General features: G+C 41.6%; 1 protein-coding gene across 7 annotated transcripts in view; it reads left to right on the top strand.

Annotated features, from left to right (window-relative positions):
• LRCH1 (leucine rich repeats and calponin homology domain containing 1) overlaps positions 1 to 19,361 on the top strand; it is a 210,684-nt gene that overhangs the window by 113,752 nt on the left and 77,571 nt on the right. For all 7 annotated transcript variants that reach the window (XM_032294688.1, XM_032294692.1, XM_032294693.1 and 4 more), the window contains exon 3: positions 10,080 to 10,206. In XM_032294688.1, coding sequence (XP_032150579.1) covers positions 10,080 to 10,206 — 127 coding nt within the window. The remainder of the gene's footprint in view (positions 1 to 10,079; positions 10,207 to 19,361) is intronic.

The raw sequence follows: 19,361 nt of genomic DNA, 5'->3' as shown, positions 1-19,361 counted from the left end.
TGTTATGAGTGGTGGCCCCTTAAGTAAATCAGTTCCAGAACCAGACCCTTGTGACCCCAGTACCGGGAGGAGAGAGCAGCCTGGGATTTTCAGCAGAGGCAACCTTTGAACATTTGATCACAGTGCCAAAAATCTGCAAGCAGCTGTTTACAGAATTCTTAGGACCAGCCTGGAGTCCTTTCATTCCACCTTGCATGATAAGATCTGTAAAGGAAACATCACTTTCTTTATTCCTTAGGAATCACTAAGTTTTTTAACTCAGAGCTTTAGAGTCCCAGAAGGAAATATCTGCCGCCACCACACTTTTAAAATACATGATCAATGTTCATGTAGGATGTAGGTGGTATTAGCTTAGGGAGAAGTTGGCTGGTCTTGTTAGACATAAAGTCAGGATTCACACACATTTCATATTTTCTCAGAGCTTGTAACAGGTTCTTGGACAGAGCAGGGACTCAGCAGGTGTAGAAAATAGTTGATTTCTTTTCAGTATCTGACACAATAGCACCTTCCTTACTTGGCTTTGGTCACGCGCTTTTCTGGTCATTTTTCCACTTCTCCCTGTTTCTTCTCTGTTACCATATCTGGATATTCATTCTCTTCCTGCAACTTGGTGCTAGAATTCCCCAAAGCTTTGGTCTTAAATCTTCTCTCCAAGACCTCATGCCTCTTGTGTCTCAAATATGTTCTTTTTTGAGACGAAGTCTCACTCTGTTGCCCAGGCTGGAGTACAGTGACACAGTCTTGGCTCACTGCAAACTCCGCCTTCCAGGTTCAAGTGATTCTTCTGCCTCAGCTTCCCAAATAGCTGGGAATACAGCCACCTGCTACCACATCCAGCTGATTTTTGTATTTTTATTAGAGATGGGGTTTCACCATATTGCCCAGGCTGGTCTCAAACTCCTGACCTTGTGATCTGCCCGCCTTGGCCTCCCAAAGTGCTGGGATTACAGGTGTGAGCCACCACTCCTGGCCCTCAAATATATTCTTTGTCCGTTTGACTCAGTTGAGCACTAGCCCTCATTTCGCTGGTTGCCTGACATTCAATTCCTCTTAGATGTCCCAGTAACTCCTCAAATTCCAGCATGTGCAAGACTAAGCCCATTTTCTTCTTTTCCAAATTGGCAATCCTTGTTTCTGTTCATGCTCCTGCTGCTTTTCTCCAGCACCCCAGGTCAGAATCTCAGAAATTATCTTTGTCCCCTTTCCTCCATTCATTTTTACATAAATTGATCATTAACTCCTAGTGCAGTATCTTATTGCCTCCTGCCTGGAATTCTGTGCCCTCCTGCCACTGTTTTCCCGGCTTACCTATACTTTTTATTCCAGAGGAAATGAGAAAAGGCTGTGCCGTGTAGAGGGGAGACCACAGACTTTGATGTAAATCCTGACCTACCAGGTTTCAAACCTGAGCACAAAGCCACTCACTAGCCAGACAGCTTACAATGAGTTATTTAAATTCTTAGAATGCCAGTTTTTGTGTCTGAAAAGCGTTACTAGAGTACTAAAGTACTAACATTAGTACTTATGTTACAAGATTGTTGTGAATATAAATAAAATTTAAATAAAATAATTGTCTTAGTGCCAACACAGTGCCTTATACATAATAGCCAAGAAATATTTGTTGACTTGTTGAATTAAGTTTTGTGGCATGCTGTGTCATCATGCAAATTGCAATATAGGTTAAGAAACATAATGGCAAAAGATCTAGTATTTGAGTAAAATAAGTGGATTTTTTGGTATTGTTGGTAAAGAGGTTATGTCATTGGCGTGTAAAAATATTAGAACAGTAAAGAAGAATCTAGTTATTCGTAGTTGTCAAGTTACACAATAGAAGCTCTCTGAAGATTCATTTCCTTGGAGGGATGAGTAGGAAAAAAGGATGTCCATAGACTAATATCCATGCATGTTAATCTGTATTACACACCCAAAAATCACATCTGCAAATGGTAAATGGCAATATGCAGGCATCTTAATTTTTGTTATGAATATTTTTATTACCTCAGTGTTTCTGGGTAAAAATTGACCTCGGTAGACTGCGCTCACCTAAGTCAGTATCGGTATCTTTCCTTCCCTTTTTAAATATATATTTTCTAGGCTTTGGTAGGTAATATGGAAGAGGAACAAAATAGGAATACCTTTCTGATAACAGGAAAGCAGGGTTGATTCCACCTGGAACATACCTCCAAAAAATGGGAGAATTATCTCTACTGCCCATATAGCTTTCCTAGTCATTTAGCGATAATTTCCTATGTGTCAGGAGCAATGATCTGCACAATGGCATTTTTCTTTTCTTTCCTTTTTTTTTTTTTTGAGACCAAGCCTTGCTCTGTCGCCTGAGCTGGAGTGCAGTGGGGCAGTCTTGGCTCACTGCAACCTCCGCCTCCCAGGTTCAAGCAATTCTCCTGCCTCAGGCTGTCAAGTAGCTGGGACTACAGGTATGTGCCACCATGCCTGGCTAATTTTTGTATTTTTAGTAACGGTGGGGTTTCACCATGTTGACCAGGATAGTCTCGAACTCCTGACCTTGTGATCCACCCGCCTCAGCCTTCCAAAGTGTTGGGATTACAGGCATGAGCCACAGCACTCAGTCCACAATGGTATTTTTCAAGACCCAGAGCTTAGGCCGCTACAAATCTTAATACTTAAAACACCACATCTACATTGTTGCTTCTGAAAGTGTTTGAAAAATTAATATTTTTGCTGGTATTAGATACTGAGTTTTCTTTGAATATCCAAAGCTCACTTTTTTTGAAAGCTCAATTATTTTGAGCATTCAATTCCATTTTAAAATAAAGGAAATTTAAAGCAATAATTTTTAGAGCACAAAATAGGCTTTGATATTTTGGAATTAAAAAACTCTTACAAGAAAGGAGAAAAAATGATTAAGATAGAGCTGGTTATCAATCACTGCCCTTTGAAATCTAACTGTTGACATTGGTAGCCTACATTGGTTGCTGACTGTTGAGGGTATACAAAAAAAAAAAAGGAATATTTTAAGCAGTGGTTTATTTATACTCACGAGGAGATAGGCTGGTATTGTGGGAAGCCAGCTCAGTTGCACTAGGCCAAATATGGTGCAGGTATGCACAGGAAAATGCACAGTGAAATGAATGAGTGTTGCAGAAATTTACCTGAATTCAGACTTGCTTTAGACACTCTGTTTTTGTTTTCTTGCTTCTCTTACAGTTCTCTTTTCTAAAGTTAATCCTTTACCTTCTCAAAACATGGCTCTTCTGTGTGTGGAGTGTGAAATGAATTGGCATAGCTTTGAAGACTGCTTCAAGATTCAATTCAAATGATGATTCTGTTTTTCTAGTCTGAAAACATGTTAAATCTTTAAATGATTGCCATGGTCAAGTTGTCGTTAGCATAATTGCTTTCAACGTTAGATTTAAACTTAGGCTCCCAGATTTAATACATATTATTTAATCAAGAATCTATATAATATATATATATATGATAATAAATAATAAATGTGTCCTCAAAATTAATGTCAAATATTAGTTTTTAGTTTTACATTTAAGGGTAAAGTTAGCCTCTGTTTGATTTTAGCTTTATAACGTAAAATTAAAGTTGACCAGACTGTCACCAGGCGACTCAAAGCAAAGCTTTCGTTGTTGTTGTTATTGCTCATTGTCTCAGACCTGTAATTAATGATGGTGGAATGTAGGGGGAGGGCAGGCGATGAAGGGGAAGCGCTCAGTCCTTAGGGGAAACAAGGGTGAGACATTTTGCCATCGTGGATTTTTCAGAATGGAAGAAGCAGGAAAAAGGAAATGGTTCTCTATAGATATTGTTCATTGCTGTGTGCATGTAAAGGCAGCAGTCAGGTGTCATATGCAAAACAGCAGAAAGTTACTCTGCCTTTAATGAGAAGCAAACAGGGTAGTCGTAAAAACAAAATTAGGCGAGGTATCCTGTGAAAAGGAAACTTACTAGGCTAAAGTAAAATAATTGCTGTTTACTGTAGGTCGAGTGCCAAGCACAAACAATAATATTCAAACCAACAACTACTGGATCCTTGCTAGCTCCCTGCCCTTGCTGAGACTCAGTGTTGGGTAAGCCCAGAGCATCCACGCTGTGGAAACTGCCCAGCTTTCTTTCTCTGTGCCTCTTTAGATTCAGGCCTGTGGCATTTCCTTAAAAGTTTTGTGATGGTTAATGACTTTACATCATTATTTCCATTACTATTTGAAAACCAAATAGTAAACAGACATTGTGACCCCTGGGTATTCATGCTTTTCCAGGGAAATGGCAAGATCCTGGAATTAAGAAGGATGAGAGAGGAAATGCCATTTATAGGATTATATGTTGTAGGCTTGGTTATCCAGATTGAAATTAGGTAGTTTGTTTGGGCCTGAAATTTTATAGCCCAGCGTGGTTCACCCCCACATGTCTGAGTAATCATCTTTATTTTTAATTGGTATATGTTTTCAATGAGATAAACATTAAACAATATTTTTAAAGTGGCTGAAATTTTAGCAATTAGCATATACAACAAGTAAAATTAGTACATAGAGTCATGCACCACATAGTGACATTTTGGTCAACAATGGACCACATATATGATAGTGGTATAAGATTATAATGCAGCTGAAAAATTCCTGTGTTGTAGCCACATCTTAACATCTGAGCATGACACATCACCCTTCCTATGTTTAGGTACAAAAATACCATTGTGTTAAAGGTGCCTACAGTATTCAGTACAGTAATGTGTTGTACAGGTTTGTAGCCTAGGAGCAATGGGCATGCCATGTAGCCTAGGTATGGAGTAGGCTATGACACCCAGGTTGGTGTAAGTACTCTCTGTGATGTTCACGCAATAACAGAATGTTATAATGAAGCATATTTAAGAAAGCATCATTGTCATTAAGCAACACATGGCTATAAAATTGAGCCAAGCACACTGATGCTCTTTCTTGTCACCTCCTTGATGCTTTTTCACATTGGTGACTGGGTGAGGTTTAATCCTCATATATGGATGTAGTGTTGGGCTAAGTACCTCCACATCTATAGTGTTGTGTTAGGTGGGTCTTACTGTCCCTGTTTTATAGCTGAAAAAAACAGAGAGATTAAATGATTTACTGGATTTGTGGCAAATCGTCTCTATGGTATTTGAACCCAGGTCTTATAACTTCACAACTGGTGACTTGACTTTCTTTATTTATTTCTTACTTAAAAATTGGCTTAGTCTGGGAGGGGCAGTGTCTTGACAATCTGAAAGGTTTTTACAGTTGGTGAGTTTTCTGCCACACCAAGCAGCCAATTGAGTGAGCAAATTTGTTATATAAATTTTTTCTATAAATTATTTTCTAAAATAATTTTTTATATTCTGTTACGTGAACCCGTTCACTGAAAATACAGAGGTATGTTCCAGAATTTAAAAATATAGGTGTTATGCTCTGTTAATAAAATCACCAGTAAGAATACAGCATGTCTTTATAATCACATAGCTTAAGGAAAATAACCTTTTGATAAACTAATATCAAATAATGACAGATACTAGATATCTAGTATGGACATCAATAAGTGCCATTGTCAAAATACATTAAAATAATACTCTAAAAGTAAAGCCAGAAAAAGTGATTTGGTTTTTAAATGCCTTAATTTAGGAATTAAGTGACAGATAATGGTACTGCAAGCCAAGATAAATGTATGCTGCAAATTTAGGCTGCCAAAAATGTGTAGATTATGTTGAGCTGCCTTATTTCATCTTGAAATGATGAAATAGACAAATGAATCTAGCAGGAAGTCATTCAACTGAAAGAGATGGAAGATGAAGCATTCACAATAACATGGATCTGGTAAAGCCCACTACCTTTCCTCTTTCTCTTTCCTCCCCACCCTGATCATCACCCCAGACTGGGCAGGGACAGTGACAAGAGACGGCTTGGGGTTGGGGTAAGGGGTAGACTTGGCTCTGGTGATAGCTTGTCAGATACAATATGGCCTTAGTTTTCAAACGTTCTTTCAGCATAGGGCCTGTTTATAGCACCAAGGCTGCCGAAGACCGGGGCGTAGGATCGTGGATTGTGGCCTGAGGTACTTATTTGCTTGAGAAAAATTGCTGCCAGATGAGTGGCTTCAGAAAGCTGAGGCTGCTGCTGTGGTCGCTAGTGGGTAGAGGATTAAAGGGAATGCAGCTTTTCCTCTCCTGTCTAAATATTTGCTGGAGAGCAAATGGGTTTTTGTGTGTATGTGTATTTCCTTTTCTATTGGGGAAATTACAAGTAATACAGGAACATCCTGTGGTAAAATATATGAAGTAGAGGCTGAGGAAGCAGATGGATGAAGCAGAACTGTGCCCCAGGTCTGCGGCATGCTGCATGATGACCAAACGCTTGGCATGGTGAATTGGTAACTCTACAGATGATTAACTAGAGGGTAAACAAGAAAGGTATGAAGCATAAATATGAGGTAGGCCATTCCATCAGCAGCTTTTAGTGTAAAAAGCATCCATTCCCATCAAAGAGACCAGCAATATTTTTACAAGCTTAAATTTTGTTTTATTTTAATTAAGTACCCACCCTGGAAGATTTCCAGTGAGAATAAACCCATGTAATCTCAAATACTCATGCATCTGAATGAGCAGAACTTTCTTTGTGTTTCTTTTTCTTTTCTTTCTTTCTTTTTTTTTTTTTTTTTTTTTTGAGACCAAATCTCCCTCTGTTGCCCAGACTGGAGTGCAGCGATGTGATCTCCGCTCACTACAACCTCTGCCTCTTGGGTTCAAGCGATTCTCCACCTCAGCCTCCCGAGTAGCTGAGACTATAGGCACGCGCCACCACGCCTGGCTAATTTTTGTATTTTTTAGTAGAAACAGGGTTTCAGCATGTTGGCCAGGCTGGTCTCGAACTCCTGACTTCAAGTGATCCACCCACCTCGGCCTCCCAAAGTGCTGGACTTACAGGTGTGAGCCACTGCGCCCGGCCTTCTTTGTGTTTCTTAAAGTAGTATGATACATGAGTCTCCCAATTCCATATCTGCTAATCTGGTTAGATGCCTGCACCAACTAGTGAGACGGATAACTCAGAGTATAACTATGGGTTTTCAAGCAAAGAAACATAGGAAAGGTCTGAACCTGTAATTGTTAACTTTGCCAAAAATAGGAATATAGAAATTTCTTGAAAATACTAATCTTCGTTCTCATTACTCCTCTTCAAAAGGAGGTTTACGTATGGCTCCAAATTAATAGACTTGCCTTACTTACATTTTGAGTTGCCAATCCTCAACTTAATAAAATTGCATATTAACAAATATTTTATAACCACAAATTACATTTCAAATTATTTGCTTGCCACCTTTTAATAAATTGAGTACTCTTTTCCAGAGGAGCCTCTTTTGGAGCTTGAAAAAAGCCCTCTCAGCAGGGTAACAGGAAGACCCCCTCCGCCAGCCAAAAGAGTCCCACTGAGCTCCTGCTGGTGAGAGAGGTTGTTAGAAGAGATGTGAGAGGCAGAAAGACTGGCTGCTGGCTGTAGCTCCTCCTTTCCACCCCCACCTCCTCCCCAGAGACTGGGAGAGAGCGCCAGTGTGGGCCCATTGCCCTTATTCTCTTGGTCCAGTCCTGCTAACCAGGGAAAGTGAAGAGCTGGCTGGTCCTCTGCATGCCAGGAACTACCAGGAGGGCTCCCAGTTTCCTCCCTCCCTCCTCCTGCTGGACCCTCTTAGAGAAAAGTCTTCTGCCTCTTTCTGGAAATAGCTTTTTTCATGGATCTGGGCTGTGGAGAGAAGATATGACTGTATCTTTTCTTGCTAAAATGTAGTTATATTCGTGATTGAATGCCTAGAGCAGGAGAGACATCAGGGTGTTGACAGGGTGGTGCCCAGATTAGAAACGTTCTTTCCACAGCACAGCATCTGCTTTTTTTTGACCCCATCAGGTAGAGATGCCCTTCAGTTAACCTGATTCCTGCCCCCTCATATGGGGGAGAGTCAAACTTCTAACTGAAGAATCACATACATTCAGAAAAGTGCACAGATCGTAAGTATACATCTCAAAGAATTTTCACAAATAGGAGCACTCATGTAACACGCATCAAGTTCACATTTATCATTTTATAATGACTTTTCTTTCCTGATGATAAAAGCCCTTGTAAGAAGTTTGGAAAATGCAGCAAAGTATAATATCTGTACCCCAAAATGAGGACTGATAGTGTCTGGGTCTGTTTCCATTCTCTCTGTCTCTCCCTCTCACATATACAGACACACGCGTGTCTATAAATACACTCATGCAGGAACACAACCTCTGAAACTTTATGCATGTGTGCACAAACACACAGCAGTTTTATTAAATAGTTGCACTAAATGACACACAGATTTTTAGACGTTTCATGCTGTGGTCGTTGGCTTCAGCACCAGAAGGGCAGAGAAAGAAAGGGAAACTGAAAACCATCTGTCTTTTCATTTGGTAACAGGAAAAAGGGGCTTTTTGTGGGGGAGGAGATTGAAATAAATGGCTGACAGATAAATAAGGATGATTCATAGATTTTATTTATCCAATATTTTCCATCTCCTTGAAAACTAAGCACTGATGATGGAAAGTTCAGAAACTTCTGTGGAGAGAAGCTATTCTTGTAGATCAGAGGTGAGACATCAACGTGGACTTTTTTGGCTACTCCATGGAGCTGAACCCCTCTGGGCTGCAGTTCCACTTTGCCAGAAGACCAACTTTCCTTTCTTTTTCTTTTAATTAGCTCTCTTGGAGATACCAAAACAGACTAACTATAGCAACTCTTGTTTTAACAAAAGGAAGCTGAGTCAAAACGTTGGAAATGAGCCCGGTAGTTTTGTGAGTTGCAGCAAAATGATCTTCCCCATCACTACTGAAATGATGAAATGAGGCCTGCGTGGTGCTGCTTGCTTTGGTCCAGCTGAGTTTCCTGCACACATTGTCAGGAGAGAACAGTTGGCATCAGCTTCCCGTTGCTATTGGTTGTGCAGGATGTGTTCTCCATCTGCCTCCTGGCTGGCAGAGGGCTCAGCTTCTAAGTGGCGTTGGGGAGCAGGGAGACTTTGATGGCATTCCTTGAGTTGAATAAAGCTGTCTCTTTCAGAACTGCCACTTCCTTCCTTCCTACCTTCCCTCCTTCCCTCCCTTCCTTCCTTCTTCCTTCCTTCCTTTCTATTATACTTTAAGCTGTGGGGTACATGTGCAGAACGTGCAGGTTTGTTACATAAGTATACATGTGACATGGTGGTTGACTGCATCCATCCCTCCGTCGTCTACATTAGTATTTCTTCTAATGCTATCCCTCTCCAATCCCCCCAACCCAGCTATCCCTCCCCTTTCCCCCCAACCCCTGACAGGCCCTTGTTATGTTCCCCTCCCTGTGTCTGTGTGTTCTCATTGTTCAATTCACGCTTATGAGTGAGAACATGCAATGTTTGGTTTTCTGTTCTTGTGTCAGTTTGCTGAGAATGATGGTTTCCAGCTTCATCCATGTCCCTGCAAAGGACATGAACTCATCCTTTTTTATGGCTGCATAATATTCCATGGTGTATCTGTGCCACATTTTCTTGATTCAGTCTATCATTGATGGGCATTTGGGTTGGTTCCAAGTCTTTGCTATTGTCAGTGCCGCGATAAACATGCGTTTGCATGTATCTTTATAGTAGAGTGATTTATAATCCTTTGGGTATATACCCAATAATGGGATTGCTGGGTCAAATGGTATTTCTAGTTCTAGATCCTTGAGGAATTGCCACACTGTCTTCCACAGTGGTTGAACTAATTTACACTCCCACCAACAGTGTAACAGCGTTCCTATTTCTCCACCTCTTTTCCAGCATCTGTTGTCTCCTGATTGTTTTAATAATCGCCATTCTAACTGGCGTGAGATGGTATCTCAATGTGGTTTTGATTTGCATTTCTCTAATGACCAGTTTTTTTTTTTAATTTTGTTTTCCTACATACTTGTCATTTGAGTTATCACATATATGGAAAATGTATTGGACTTTTTGTATTTGTAAAATGTCTTTCAGATCACTCCTTTTTCCTTTCTTGTTAAAAACAGGTTCACAGACAGTATGAAGTGGCCTTTCTGTTTACATGTGTTCTTGTTGTATTGTCTTTGCAGTCGAAATCAGCTGTCCGCCCTGCCTGCCTGCCTGTGTGGTCTGCCTCTCAAAGTCTTAATCGCAAGTAACAACAAACTTGGATCATTACCAGAAGAGATAGGTCAGCTCAAACAGTTAATGGAGTTGGTATGTTATTGATTTTTAAGATGCTCTTTTTTGTTGGTTGACTGATCATAGCCTATCAAGGTATTCAGAAAAGCTTTTTGCTACAGTTGGACAAAGTGGAGCCTCTGTCGTTTGGGGGCAGGTGTATGATAAAGACATTAAGTGGGGAGAGGAACAGCTTTGAAACTTTACTGTGACAGACACAGTCCCCTGGAATTTAAAGGCTTCCTGTGATTTACAGTTCCTGAAGTTTGCAGGATTTGTAATTTCTGAAGTTTATGGGCTGTCATGTTGTAGTTAGATATTTTTTACAGATTGCATATAAATTTATGAAAAATTATGGATAAACTGGCAAAATAATCTACAAAGAAGTTAGTAGGTCACACTTCATGAAGATGTAAAATTAAGTCAGAAGATAGAACATGGTGCTCTGATTCTGTTGAGATTTTAGAAATCATTGTTCCAAATCGATGTAACTTTAAAATGTGACCATGTCCCCAGGGATAGAAAACAAGTTACAGATGAGCAGAGCTGGATTATACATGTGTGTGAAGCTGAGAAGCACTGTTCTATTTCAGCTGTTTCATTACTAATTTAAATTTACCTTTTTTCTAAGTTGGGAAAGAATGAATCCTTTCTAAACTTCCATTGAGCTAACATAGGTGAAGAAAGAGGCAGGAGTTAGCAATCAGGCTAGAAGATAATAGTCTTCATTTATCCTCCAAGCCTGGGTTTATTCCATTTCGACCTTGTGTTAGGCACACGGATTGATGTGATTAAAGGGCACAGTACCTGTCTTCCAGTAGATTCCAGTCTAGAACGCTGATGGTCGATACTTTTCGTTTTTTGTGCCAGCTCCTTTGGGGCTACCTGGGGCACCATGGTGCTGGCCTGTGAGGCCCAGACAGAGAATACTGCGATTGCTTAGTCATGTCTGCAGTGGGATTGGGCTGGGAGAGCGATGACGCCCATGCCACATAAGCATCGACTTTGACTTTAATACAGAAATGAATAATTGCTATGGAAAGGCATTCGAGCTGTAGAAAGTGTCTTTTTCATGGATGATTTGACAGCATTGTCCAAAACTCATTCCATCTAGCTCACATGCAGGGGTCCATCAGATCACTTACTATAAAGGCATTTGGTCACAGATCATGAGTGACTAGGACAAGACACTGGAATGGTGTGAAGGAACGTGGCAGCGGTTCATTTTTCTGTTCAGCTTTTTCTCTTCTGTACAATGGCTGGGGTTGCCCAAGTTTCAGTGTTCTCTTAGGTAAAGCACCTAACAAGAGGCCTACTAGCATCTCTCATTCCCCGGGTTCTAAGTGAGAGGCAAGATCTGGTCTGATGTCCTCCCCTGACTGAGTCTGCTATGCCCAAGGCACATGGTCTCACTGCTCAGATGTGGCTGTTAGGTTGCTGCCAAAGGGGGTAATTCTGAAAGAAGACAGATATTAATTTGAGCAGACACTGCTCACTCCCCCATTGCCCCATTCCCTAAAGTCTCTGTTACAAGGAGCATGTGCACGAGGCAGGGAATGATTAATTAATTCAGTCTTGGGGTTGTGAAAGGTTTAGGAGAGAAGAGACCTTTGAGAGGTCCCTTAAATAAGCCCTGTGGGATTTCCTAGGAGGAAAAAAGAAGTCAGGGACAGGGACAAGGAAATCATTCAAGGAGAAGAGACAGCTTGTGCAAAGACAGTACATCCTAGAAGTCCATGTTGTGCTTGGGAATGGGAAGCTGTTTAATCCTGCTGGAGTCTAGGTAGATAGAATGGGCTGGGCTCGCCATCCTCACACCCACTGCCTTAGATTTAGGCCGCAGGCAACTCCTTCACAGGGCATTCGATTCCCTCTGTGGTCAGGCCCCTGCTCGCCTCTTTGGGTTCATCTCTTGCCACTGGCCCCTTTGCTCTCTGAGTTCCTGCCCTCTGGGAATGCACCTTGTTCATTTTCACTTCTGGACTTGTGCACATATCACTCTTTCATCATGCGCTGTTTTTCCTCTTTGCTCCTTTCTTGGTTAGTTCTTAGCCAAGTTAGATCTCACTTCGTCCAAAAAGCCTTCCCAGATCCTCCAAACCTGAGCTAAGTGCTCCTAAGGCAAGCACTCTATATTTATTACTGAATTTTCATAGCATCACAGTTTTCTTACTAGGCTTTCTCTGTGCCAGCTCCCCCCACACCCTGAAAACTAATTACTTGCTGTTGCATCCCAGGTGCCTGGCACCTAATAGGCACTCAGCAGATGCTTGCTGAATGTTATTGTTGAATGGTGGAAGGTGAACCTGGGAAGATGGCTGGGGCATATTGTGAAGACCCTCAGGTGTTGTGCCTGGATGGGGTTGCGGGAGTGGGAAGACTCAATCTTGCTGTCCGCATAACTCAGAAGGTGCCATTTTTACTAGTTCTAGGAAACAAAAGATTTCCTATATGAAAGCTTTGGACGAAAGTGATGATCATATGCTGCTTCTTTTTCTTTTAGTAACTTCTTTTAGGTATCTGATAGCCACAGAATCCATGGTTGCTAAAATTTTGGTTAAGACTTGCAAATATAATATGAATAACAATTTAAAAAAAATCAAACAGACTTTTTTTTTTTTTTTTTTTTTTTGAGACGGAGTCTTGCTCTGTTGCCTAGGCTGGAGCGCAGTGGCGCTATCTCGGCTCACTGCAAACTCCACCTCCTGGGTTCAAGTGATTCTCCTACCTCAGCCTCCCGAGTAGCTGGGACTACAGGCACGTGCCACCCAGCTAATTTTTGTACTTTTAGTAGAGACGGGGTTTCGCCATGTTGGCCAGGCTGGTCTCAAACTCCTGACCACATGATCTGCCCGCCTCAGCCTCCCAAAGTGCTGGGATTACAGGCATGAGCCACCACGCCCAGCCCAGACTTCTTTTTTTTTTTTTGAGTCGGAGTTTCGCTCTTGTTACCCAGGCTGGAATGCAATGGCTCGATCTCGGCTCACCGCAACTTCCGCCTCCTGGGTTCAGGCAATTCTGCTGCCTCAGCCTCCTGAGTAGCTGGGATTACAGACACGCACCACCATGCCTAGCTGATTTTTTGTATTTTTAGTAGAGACGGGGTTTCACCATTTTGACCAGGATGGTCTCGATCTCTTGGCCTCGTGATCCACCCGCCTTGGCCTCCCAAAGTGCTGGGATTACAGGCGTGAGCCACCGCGCCCAGCCCAGACTTCTTTTTTTTAAGAGCAGTTTTATGTTCACAGCAAAATTGAGAGGAAGGTACAAAGATATTCCACATACCCTCCACACATGCACAGTCACACCCGTCATCGACATTCTCCACTAGAGTGGTACATTTGTTACAATCTGTGAACCTATTTCACTGCATCAATGTCACCCAAAGTCCATAGTTTACATTAATGTTCATCCTTGGCGTTGTACATTTTACGGCTTTGGGTAAATGTATAATGACGTGTGTCAGTTTCACTACCCTACAAATCCTCTGTGTCATCCCTCCCTCTTCCTTAACCCAAGCAACCACTGATCTTTACCGTCTCCATAGTTTTCCCTTTTCTAGAATGTCAAATGGTAATCATACAGTATGTAGCCTTTTCAGATTGGCTTCTTTCACTCGGTAATATGCATTTAAATTTCCTTCATGTTTTTCCATGGCTTGATGGCTCATTTTATTTTTTTAGTGCTGAACAATATTCTACTGTCCGCAGTTTGTCTCCGTACCTCCTGAGGGACATCTTGGTGGCTTGCAAGTTTTGCCAATTATGAATAAAGCTGACAAGTTGATTTCTTTTTTCATTATTTGGGTTCCCATGCAGATGGGTGACACATGGGTGAGATCAGTCTTCTGGAACTTTGTAGCGCTGATAGGTGCTTCTGTCTCATGATCCTTGGGCATAAGTGACACCGCATGCCATCCATCAGCTGTGCTCTAGGGCTCTGTGGACTGTTAGCACGTGGCACATGTGCTGAGCCTGAAAGTCAGCCCCACACCAAGCAGGGCTTTCCTCAAATATCCTTTGTCAGCTGCAGGGCTGACATGTGTAAACAGCGTTGTCTCCGGTGTCAGGACACACTGGCTGTTGGGTGGCTATAAGGGACAACCTGTTCTTTTCTTGGGCACCCTGTCCTGGGCCCAGCTCTAACTAGGGCTGCCCTGCATCCTAGTGACAGCACTGTCTTCACCTGGTTCTTGTGTCTTTTCTCCACCAGCAATAACTGTTGAACCCACAAGTTCCAGGATGTTAGAGCCATAGGGGATTGTAAAAGGCGTTTAGTCCAAACATGAATGAAGAAACCCAGGGCAGAAAGACAGCATATGACCTATGGAAGGTCACCCTGGTATAGTTAAATTGTAACATAAGCTGAAACACCTTTACCCAGCACAGTCCTATGGAAATATAATGTAAGCAGTAGATGTGATTTTAAAAGTACTGGTAGAATAAGTGGGTGTTGAACAATGAGAACACATGGACACAGGGAGGGGAACATTACACATTGGGGCCTGGGGAGTGGGGGACTAGGGGAGGAATAGCAGGGGATGGGGGTCTATGGGAGAGATAGCATTAGGCGAAGTACCTAACGTAGATGACTGGGTGATGGGTGCAGCAAACCACCATGGCACATGTATACCTATTTAACAAACCTGCACAATCTGCACATGTACCCCAGAACATAAAGTATAAAAAAAGTTCTGGTAGACACATTTACAAAAAAGAAGCAAGTGAAATTAATCATAATAATACTTACTTAACCTAAAATCACCAAAGTATTATCACTTCGATACATATAATGTAAAAAGTATTAATGAGATATTTTAGGTGTTTTTTTTCCTGCTGTTTGAAATCCAGTGCGTACGTAACTCTGAAAGCATATCGAGGATTGGACTGGCCAAATGTTTGGTGGTCAGCGACCGCCCTCCTGGATACGGCAGCTCTCCTACCCGTGTGTGAGCAAGCATGATGTTTGGAAAAAAGCATTTACTTATGAAGTTGGTAAAAATTTATTAAGTGGTCATTATTTAACCACAAAGAGGGACTGGCTTTGCTTAAGGTCACAGTCTAAAAAAAAGATAATTTTCCATCCATTCTCACTTATCTTTCATATCTTTTTGCTTAGAATAGTAGTGTTGCCATAGGTAACCTATAGCTATCAATTGGAAAAAACAAAATTCCCTGGACGGCCGGAAGTAATTTTAAAATTGCCGTTGGAAGCTTTTTTGCAGTTACAAAGTAACCGCTCCAGCATTCAGAATACTCGAAGCCATCTAGAGCTTCCAGCGCCGAGACAGTGTCTCAGCTTATTAGGCTCTAAGTGTTGTTTGTTAACTATTTTAGAAGAAATAGTAAAAAATTTTTCACATCAAACTAAGAATATTCCAAATGTGTTGTGTGTGTGTGTGTATATATATATGTGTGTGTGTGTGTGTGTATATATATATATATATTTTTTTTTTTTTTTTTTGAGATGGAGTCTCACTCTGTCACCCAGGCTGGAGTACCATGGCAGAATCTCGGCTCACTGCAGCCTCCACCTCCTGGGTTCAAGCAATTCTCCTGCCTCAGCCTCCCAAGTAGCTGTGCCCAGCTAACTTTTTGTATTTTTTGTAGAGATGGGATTTCACTATGTTGGTTAGGCTGCTCTTGAACTCCTGACCTCAAGTGATCCACCCAACATGGCTTCCCAAAGTGCTGGGATTACAGGTGTGAGCCACCGTGCTCGGCCAGAATTGTGAATTCTCTTTTCTTCTAAGTGTGAAGGAACATTGCAGAGTTAGCAATCACTTAAAATAAAAACAACAAACTTTAGCCATCTATAAGAAAGCAGTTGTTCTTTCTCATTTGTGAAAGAAATTGGAGTTGGAAAATGATGTCTTATCTTTTTAAATATATTAGAATTATATACGATTTTTTTTTTAAAGCATTCTCATTCAGTCATTGCCTTGTCTTGCCACTTGAGATTGTGGGGGGAATGTCAAAAAGCAGTTATTCCCTCTCCCATGAAGAAGCCACAAAAAGACACTGAGATGTCCTTTCCTTGACTCAACAAGAGTGGCCAGGTTGTATTTCCACCCACATTGTTTCAGGTGCAGGAATACTTACGGAATCTTCACTCCATGGAGCTGGCCCCTCCAGGGTTATTTCAGATGGGAATGATCTGGAACTTTCTGACCTCCTTGGCTGCTGTGAATGACTTCTCTACGCTCTCTTGCTTCACTGCTGTAGCAGTATGGATAGGTTGCATTTATGTCTCTCTGCCTGTGCTTTCTATAAGGGGAACAACAGAAAAAGCATTCACATTTTCTGAGCTCCGCTATATACCAGACACTCTGTTAGGTATATGACATGTATTATTTCATATAATCTTGAAATAACTCAGCAAGGTAGGTATGAGTTTTATATTTTACAAGTAAGTTTCAGTTTTAGAATTACTTACCCAAAGCCACAAGGCTATGAAGAGGTAGAGTTGGAGTCTAAACCAGATTTTTATATATATATATATATATTTTCTTTTTTTTTTTTTTTTTTTTAGACAGAATCTTGCTCTGTTGCCAGGCTGTAGTGCAGTGGTGTGATCTCACCTCACTGCAACCTCTGCCTCCTGGGTTCAAGTGATTCTCCTGCTTCAGCCTCCTGAGTAGCTGGGACTACAGGTGCCAACCACCATGCCTGGCAAATTTTTATATTTTTAGTAGAGATGGGGTTTCATTGTGTTGGCCAGGAAGGTCTTGATCTCTTGACCTTGTGATTCACTTACATTGGCCTCCCAAAGTGCTGGTATTACAGGCATGAGCCACTGTGCCTGGCCAAAATCAGGTTTTTTAATTAGCGTCCAGACCACAATACACCACTGTCTCCTCACCTAAACTGTAAGCCCCTCATAGAGTGAGACAGTGATTTTTTTCTTTGGAGTTCCCTGGTTTAACTCCTAGTGGTTTTTCCATTAAAGTTGTGGGAGGAAAATGTCACACACACACAAAAAAAGGTTTGGTACAAATGGTCAATGTCTCACTAATGTTTTGTTACTGTGGAACCAAGAGTCAGAAGGGGTCTGTAGACTTGTGTTGGCTAAATCTCATTTTACTCATTAAAACCTTGTTGCATATTGAAAACATGGTTCTTTCACTGCTAAATCATGCCTGATAGATGAGTTATATTTATTAAGAGATGCTGTATAAATACCATGTGTTATAATTAACAGGCAGCTGCAAAAACAAACACACTGTTAGAACACAACAAAATTGAGAGCCTTTTATGGGGCATTTGCCAAAGATCTGCGTGTTTTCTCACTGGTTCCCTGTACATGGTGACATGCTGTGGTCCAGAGATGGTCTGTCTCTCACCTGTTTTTTTTTTTTTTTTCTCAATTCAGTCCTCCCTGATGTCATGCAGTGTCTGAAAATCATGTCTTCTAGCTCTTACCTTCACATCAGAGAACAGAGTATCACTGATTCAAAACCTGCTTTCATAATCAAAATGCTCACAAGGCCTGGCTCAAGTAACGACTAGTTGGAAGGTGCATTTCCTGGCCTTGGTTGGATATTGCTATTTTTTTATTCTTTTTTCATGAAATGTTTGGTTGTGTGGAGAGTCTGGATTGAAGGACTGATAAAGACACGCAAGGTATTGAGCAGCTGCTGAGGAAAATCCCTTCTTCACTGTTTGCACGGGCAGTGCTCCAGTCTCTGAGGGAGATATGGCGGAAGCATAAATTCACGTGCTCGCCTTGCTGTTTGTCCATTCATGGTCTCTGGAGACGCCTCCTAACCTCTGGTTTCTGTGGCATGATTGGAAACCAGGGCTTGCTCAAGGCCCTCTGTGCTTCCATCTCTGCCTTTCCTCTGAAGAGCAGTGGGGTAGACCGTGTGTTTGTAAATCTAGGAGAACTGTGCAACAGAGTTTTGCCCTGGAAAAAGACACTGGCATTGAAAGGTGATAATTTGTCATCCCAGAGCTTTCTTGAGAAAATTTCAAGTTTAAATGAACACACTTTTTTTTTTTTTTTTTTTTTTTTAAGACAGCGAGTTCTGACCACAGGCATTGGGGGTTTTTTACCATTAAAAAATCAAAATTGACATTTCCCAGTTAGTTATGTATCTGTGTTTCAACCAAAATCATTTCATTATCTCTGATTAGTAAATGGACTTTCCTGATGTTGGAGGATAATTCGAATTATTTAATCCTTACCTCTTCCTTTGATAGAGACACAGAGAGGGTAAGACATTTACCTAAAATTACACGGAGTCATACAAAATGCAATTCCACAAAAGAAGATGACTACATGATAGGAGGCTAGTTATTAGTAGCTTGCAGTTTCTGTCAGAATGTTTGCGTTTTATTTAATTAAATAAAAAGCTAGATTTCTTACAAAAATACAGCTCAAGCTATATTACCATACTAAGTTTTTGAAAGCCTGAGTATCAGGGTAAGGTCACTTGTATGAATACGACCTGCAGCTTCACTGTGTGGCCTGGTCTACTGGAACTCTTCTCTAACCAACTTCATCTTCTCTAACCCAGACCGTCTTCTCTAACAAAGATTGTCTTCTCTAACCCAGACCATCCTCTCTAACCCAGACCGTCTTCTCTAACCCAGGTCGTCTTCTCTAACCCAGACCGTCCTCTCTAACCCAGACCATCTTCTCTACCCAGACCGTCCTCTCTAACCCAGACCGTCTTTAACCCAGACCGTCTTCTCTAACCCAGACCGTCCTCTCTAACCCAGACCGTCTTCTCTAACAAAGATTGTCTTTTCTAACCCAGACCGTCTTCTCTAACCCAGACCGTCCTCTCTAACCCAGACCGTCTTCTCTAACAAAGATTGTCTTCTCTAACCCAGATCGCCTTCTCTAACCCAGACCGTCCTCTCTAACCCAGACCGTCTTCTCTAACAAAGATTGTCTTCTCTAACCCAGACTGTCTTCTCTAACCCAGACCATCCTCTCTAACCCAGACCGTCCTCTCTAACCCAGATCGTCCTCTCTAACCTAGATCGTCTTCTCTAACCCAGACCGTCCTCTCTAACCCAGGTCGTCCTCTCTAACCCAGACCGTCTTCTCTAACCCAGACCGTCCTCTCTAACCCAGACCATCCTCTCTAACCCAGACTGTCCTCTCTAACCCAGACCGTATTCTCTAACCCAGATTGTCCTCTCTAACCCAGACCGTCCTCTCTAACCCAGACCGTCCTCTCT

Source organism: Sapajus apella, unplaced genomic scaffold (assembly GCF_009761245.1).
Source record: "Sapajus apella isolate SASKATOON/1434 unplaced genomic scaffold, GSC_monkey_1.0 scaffold32, whole genome shotgun sequence".
NCBI lineage: Eukaryota > Metazoa > Chordata > Mammalia > Primates > Cebidae > Sapajus > Sapajus apella.
This window is presented reverse-complemented; position numbering and strand designations above follow the sequence as displayed.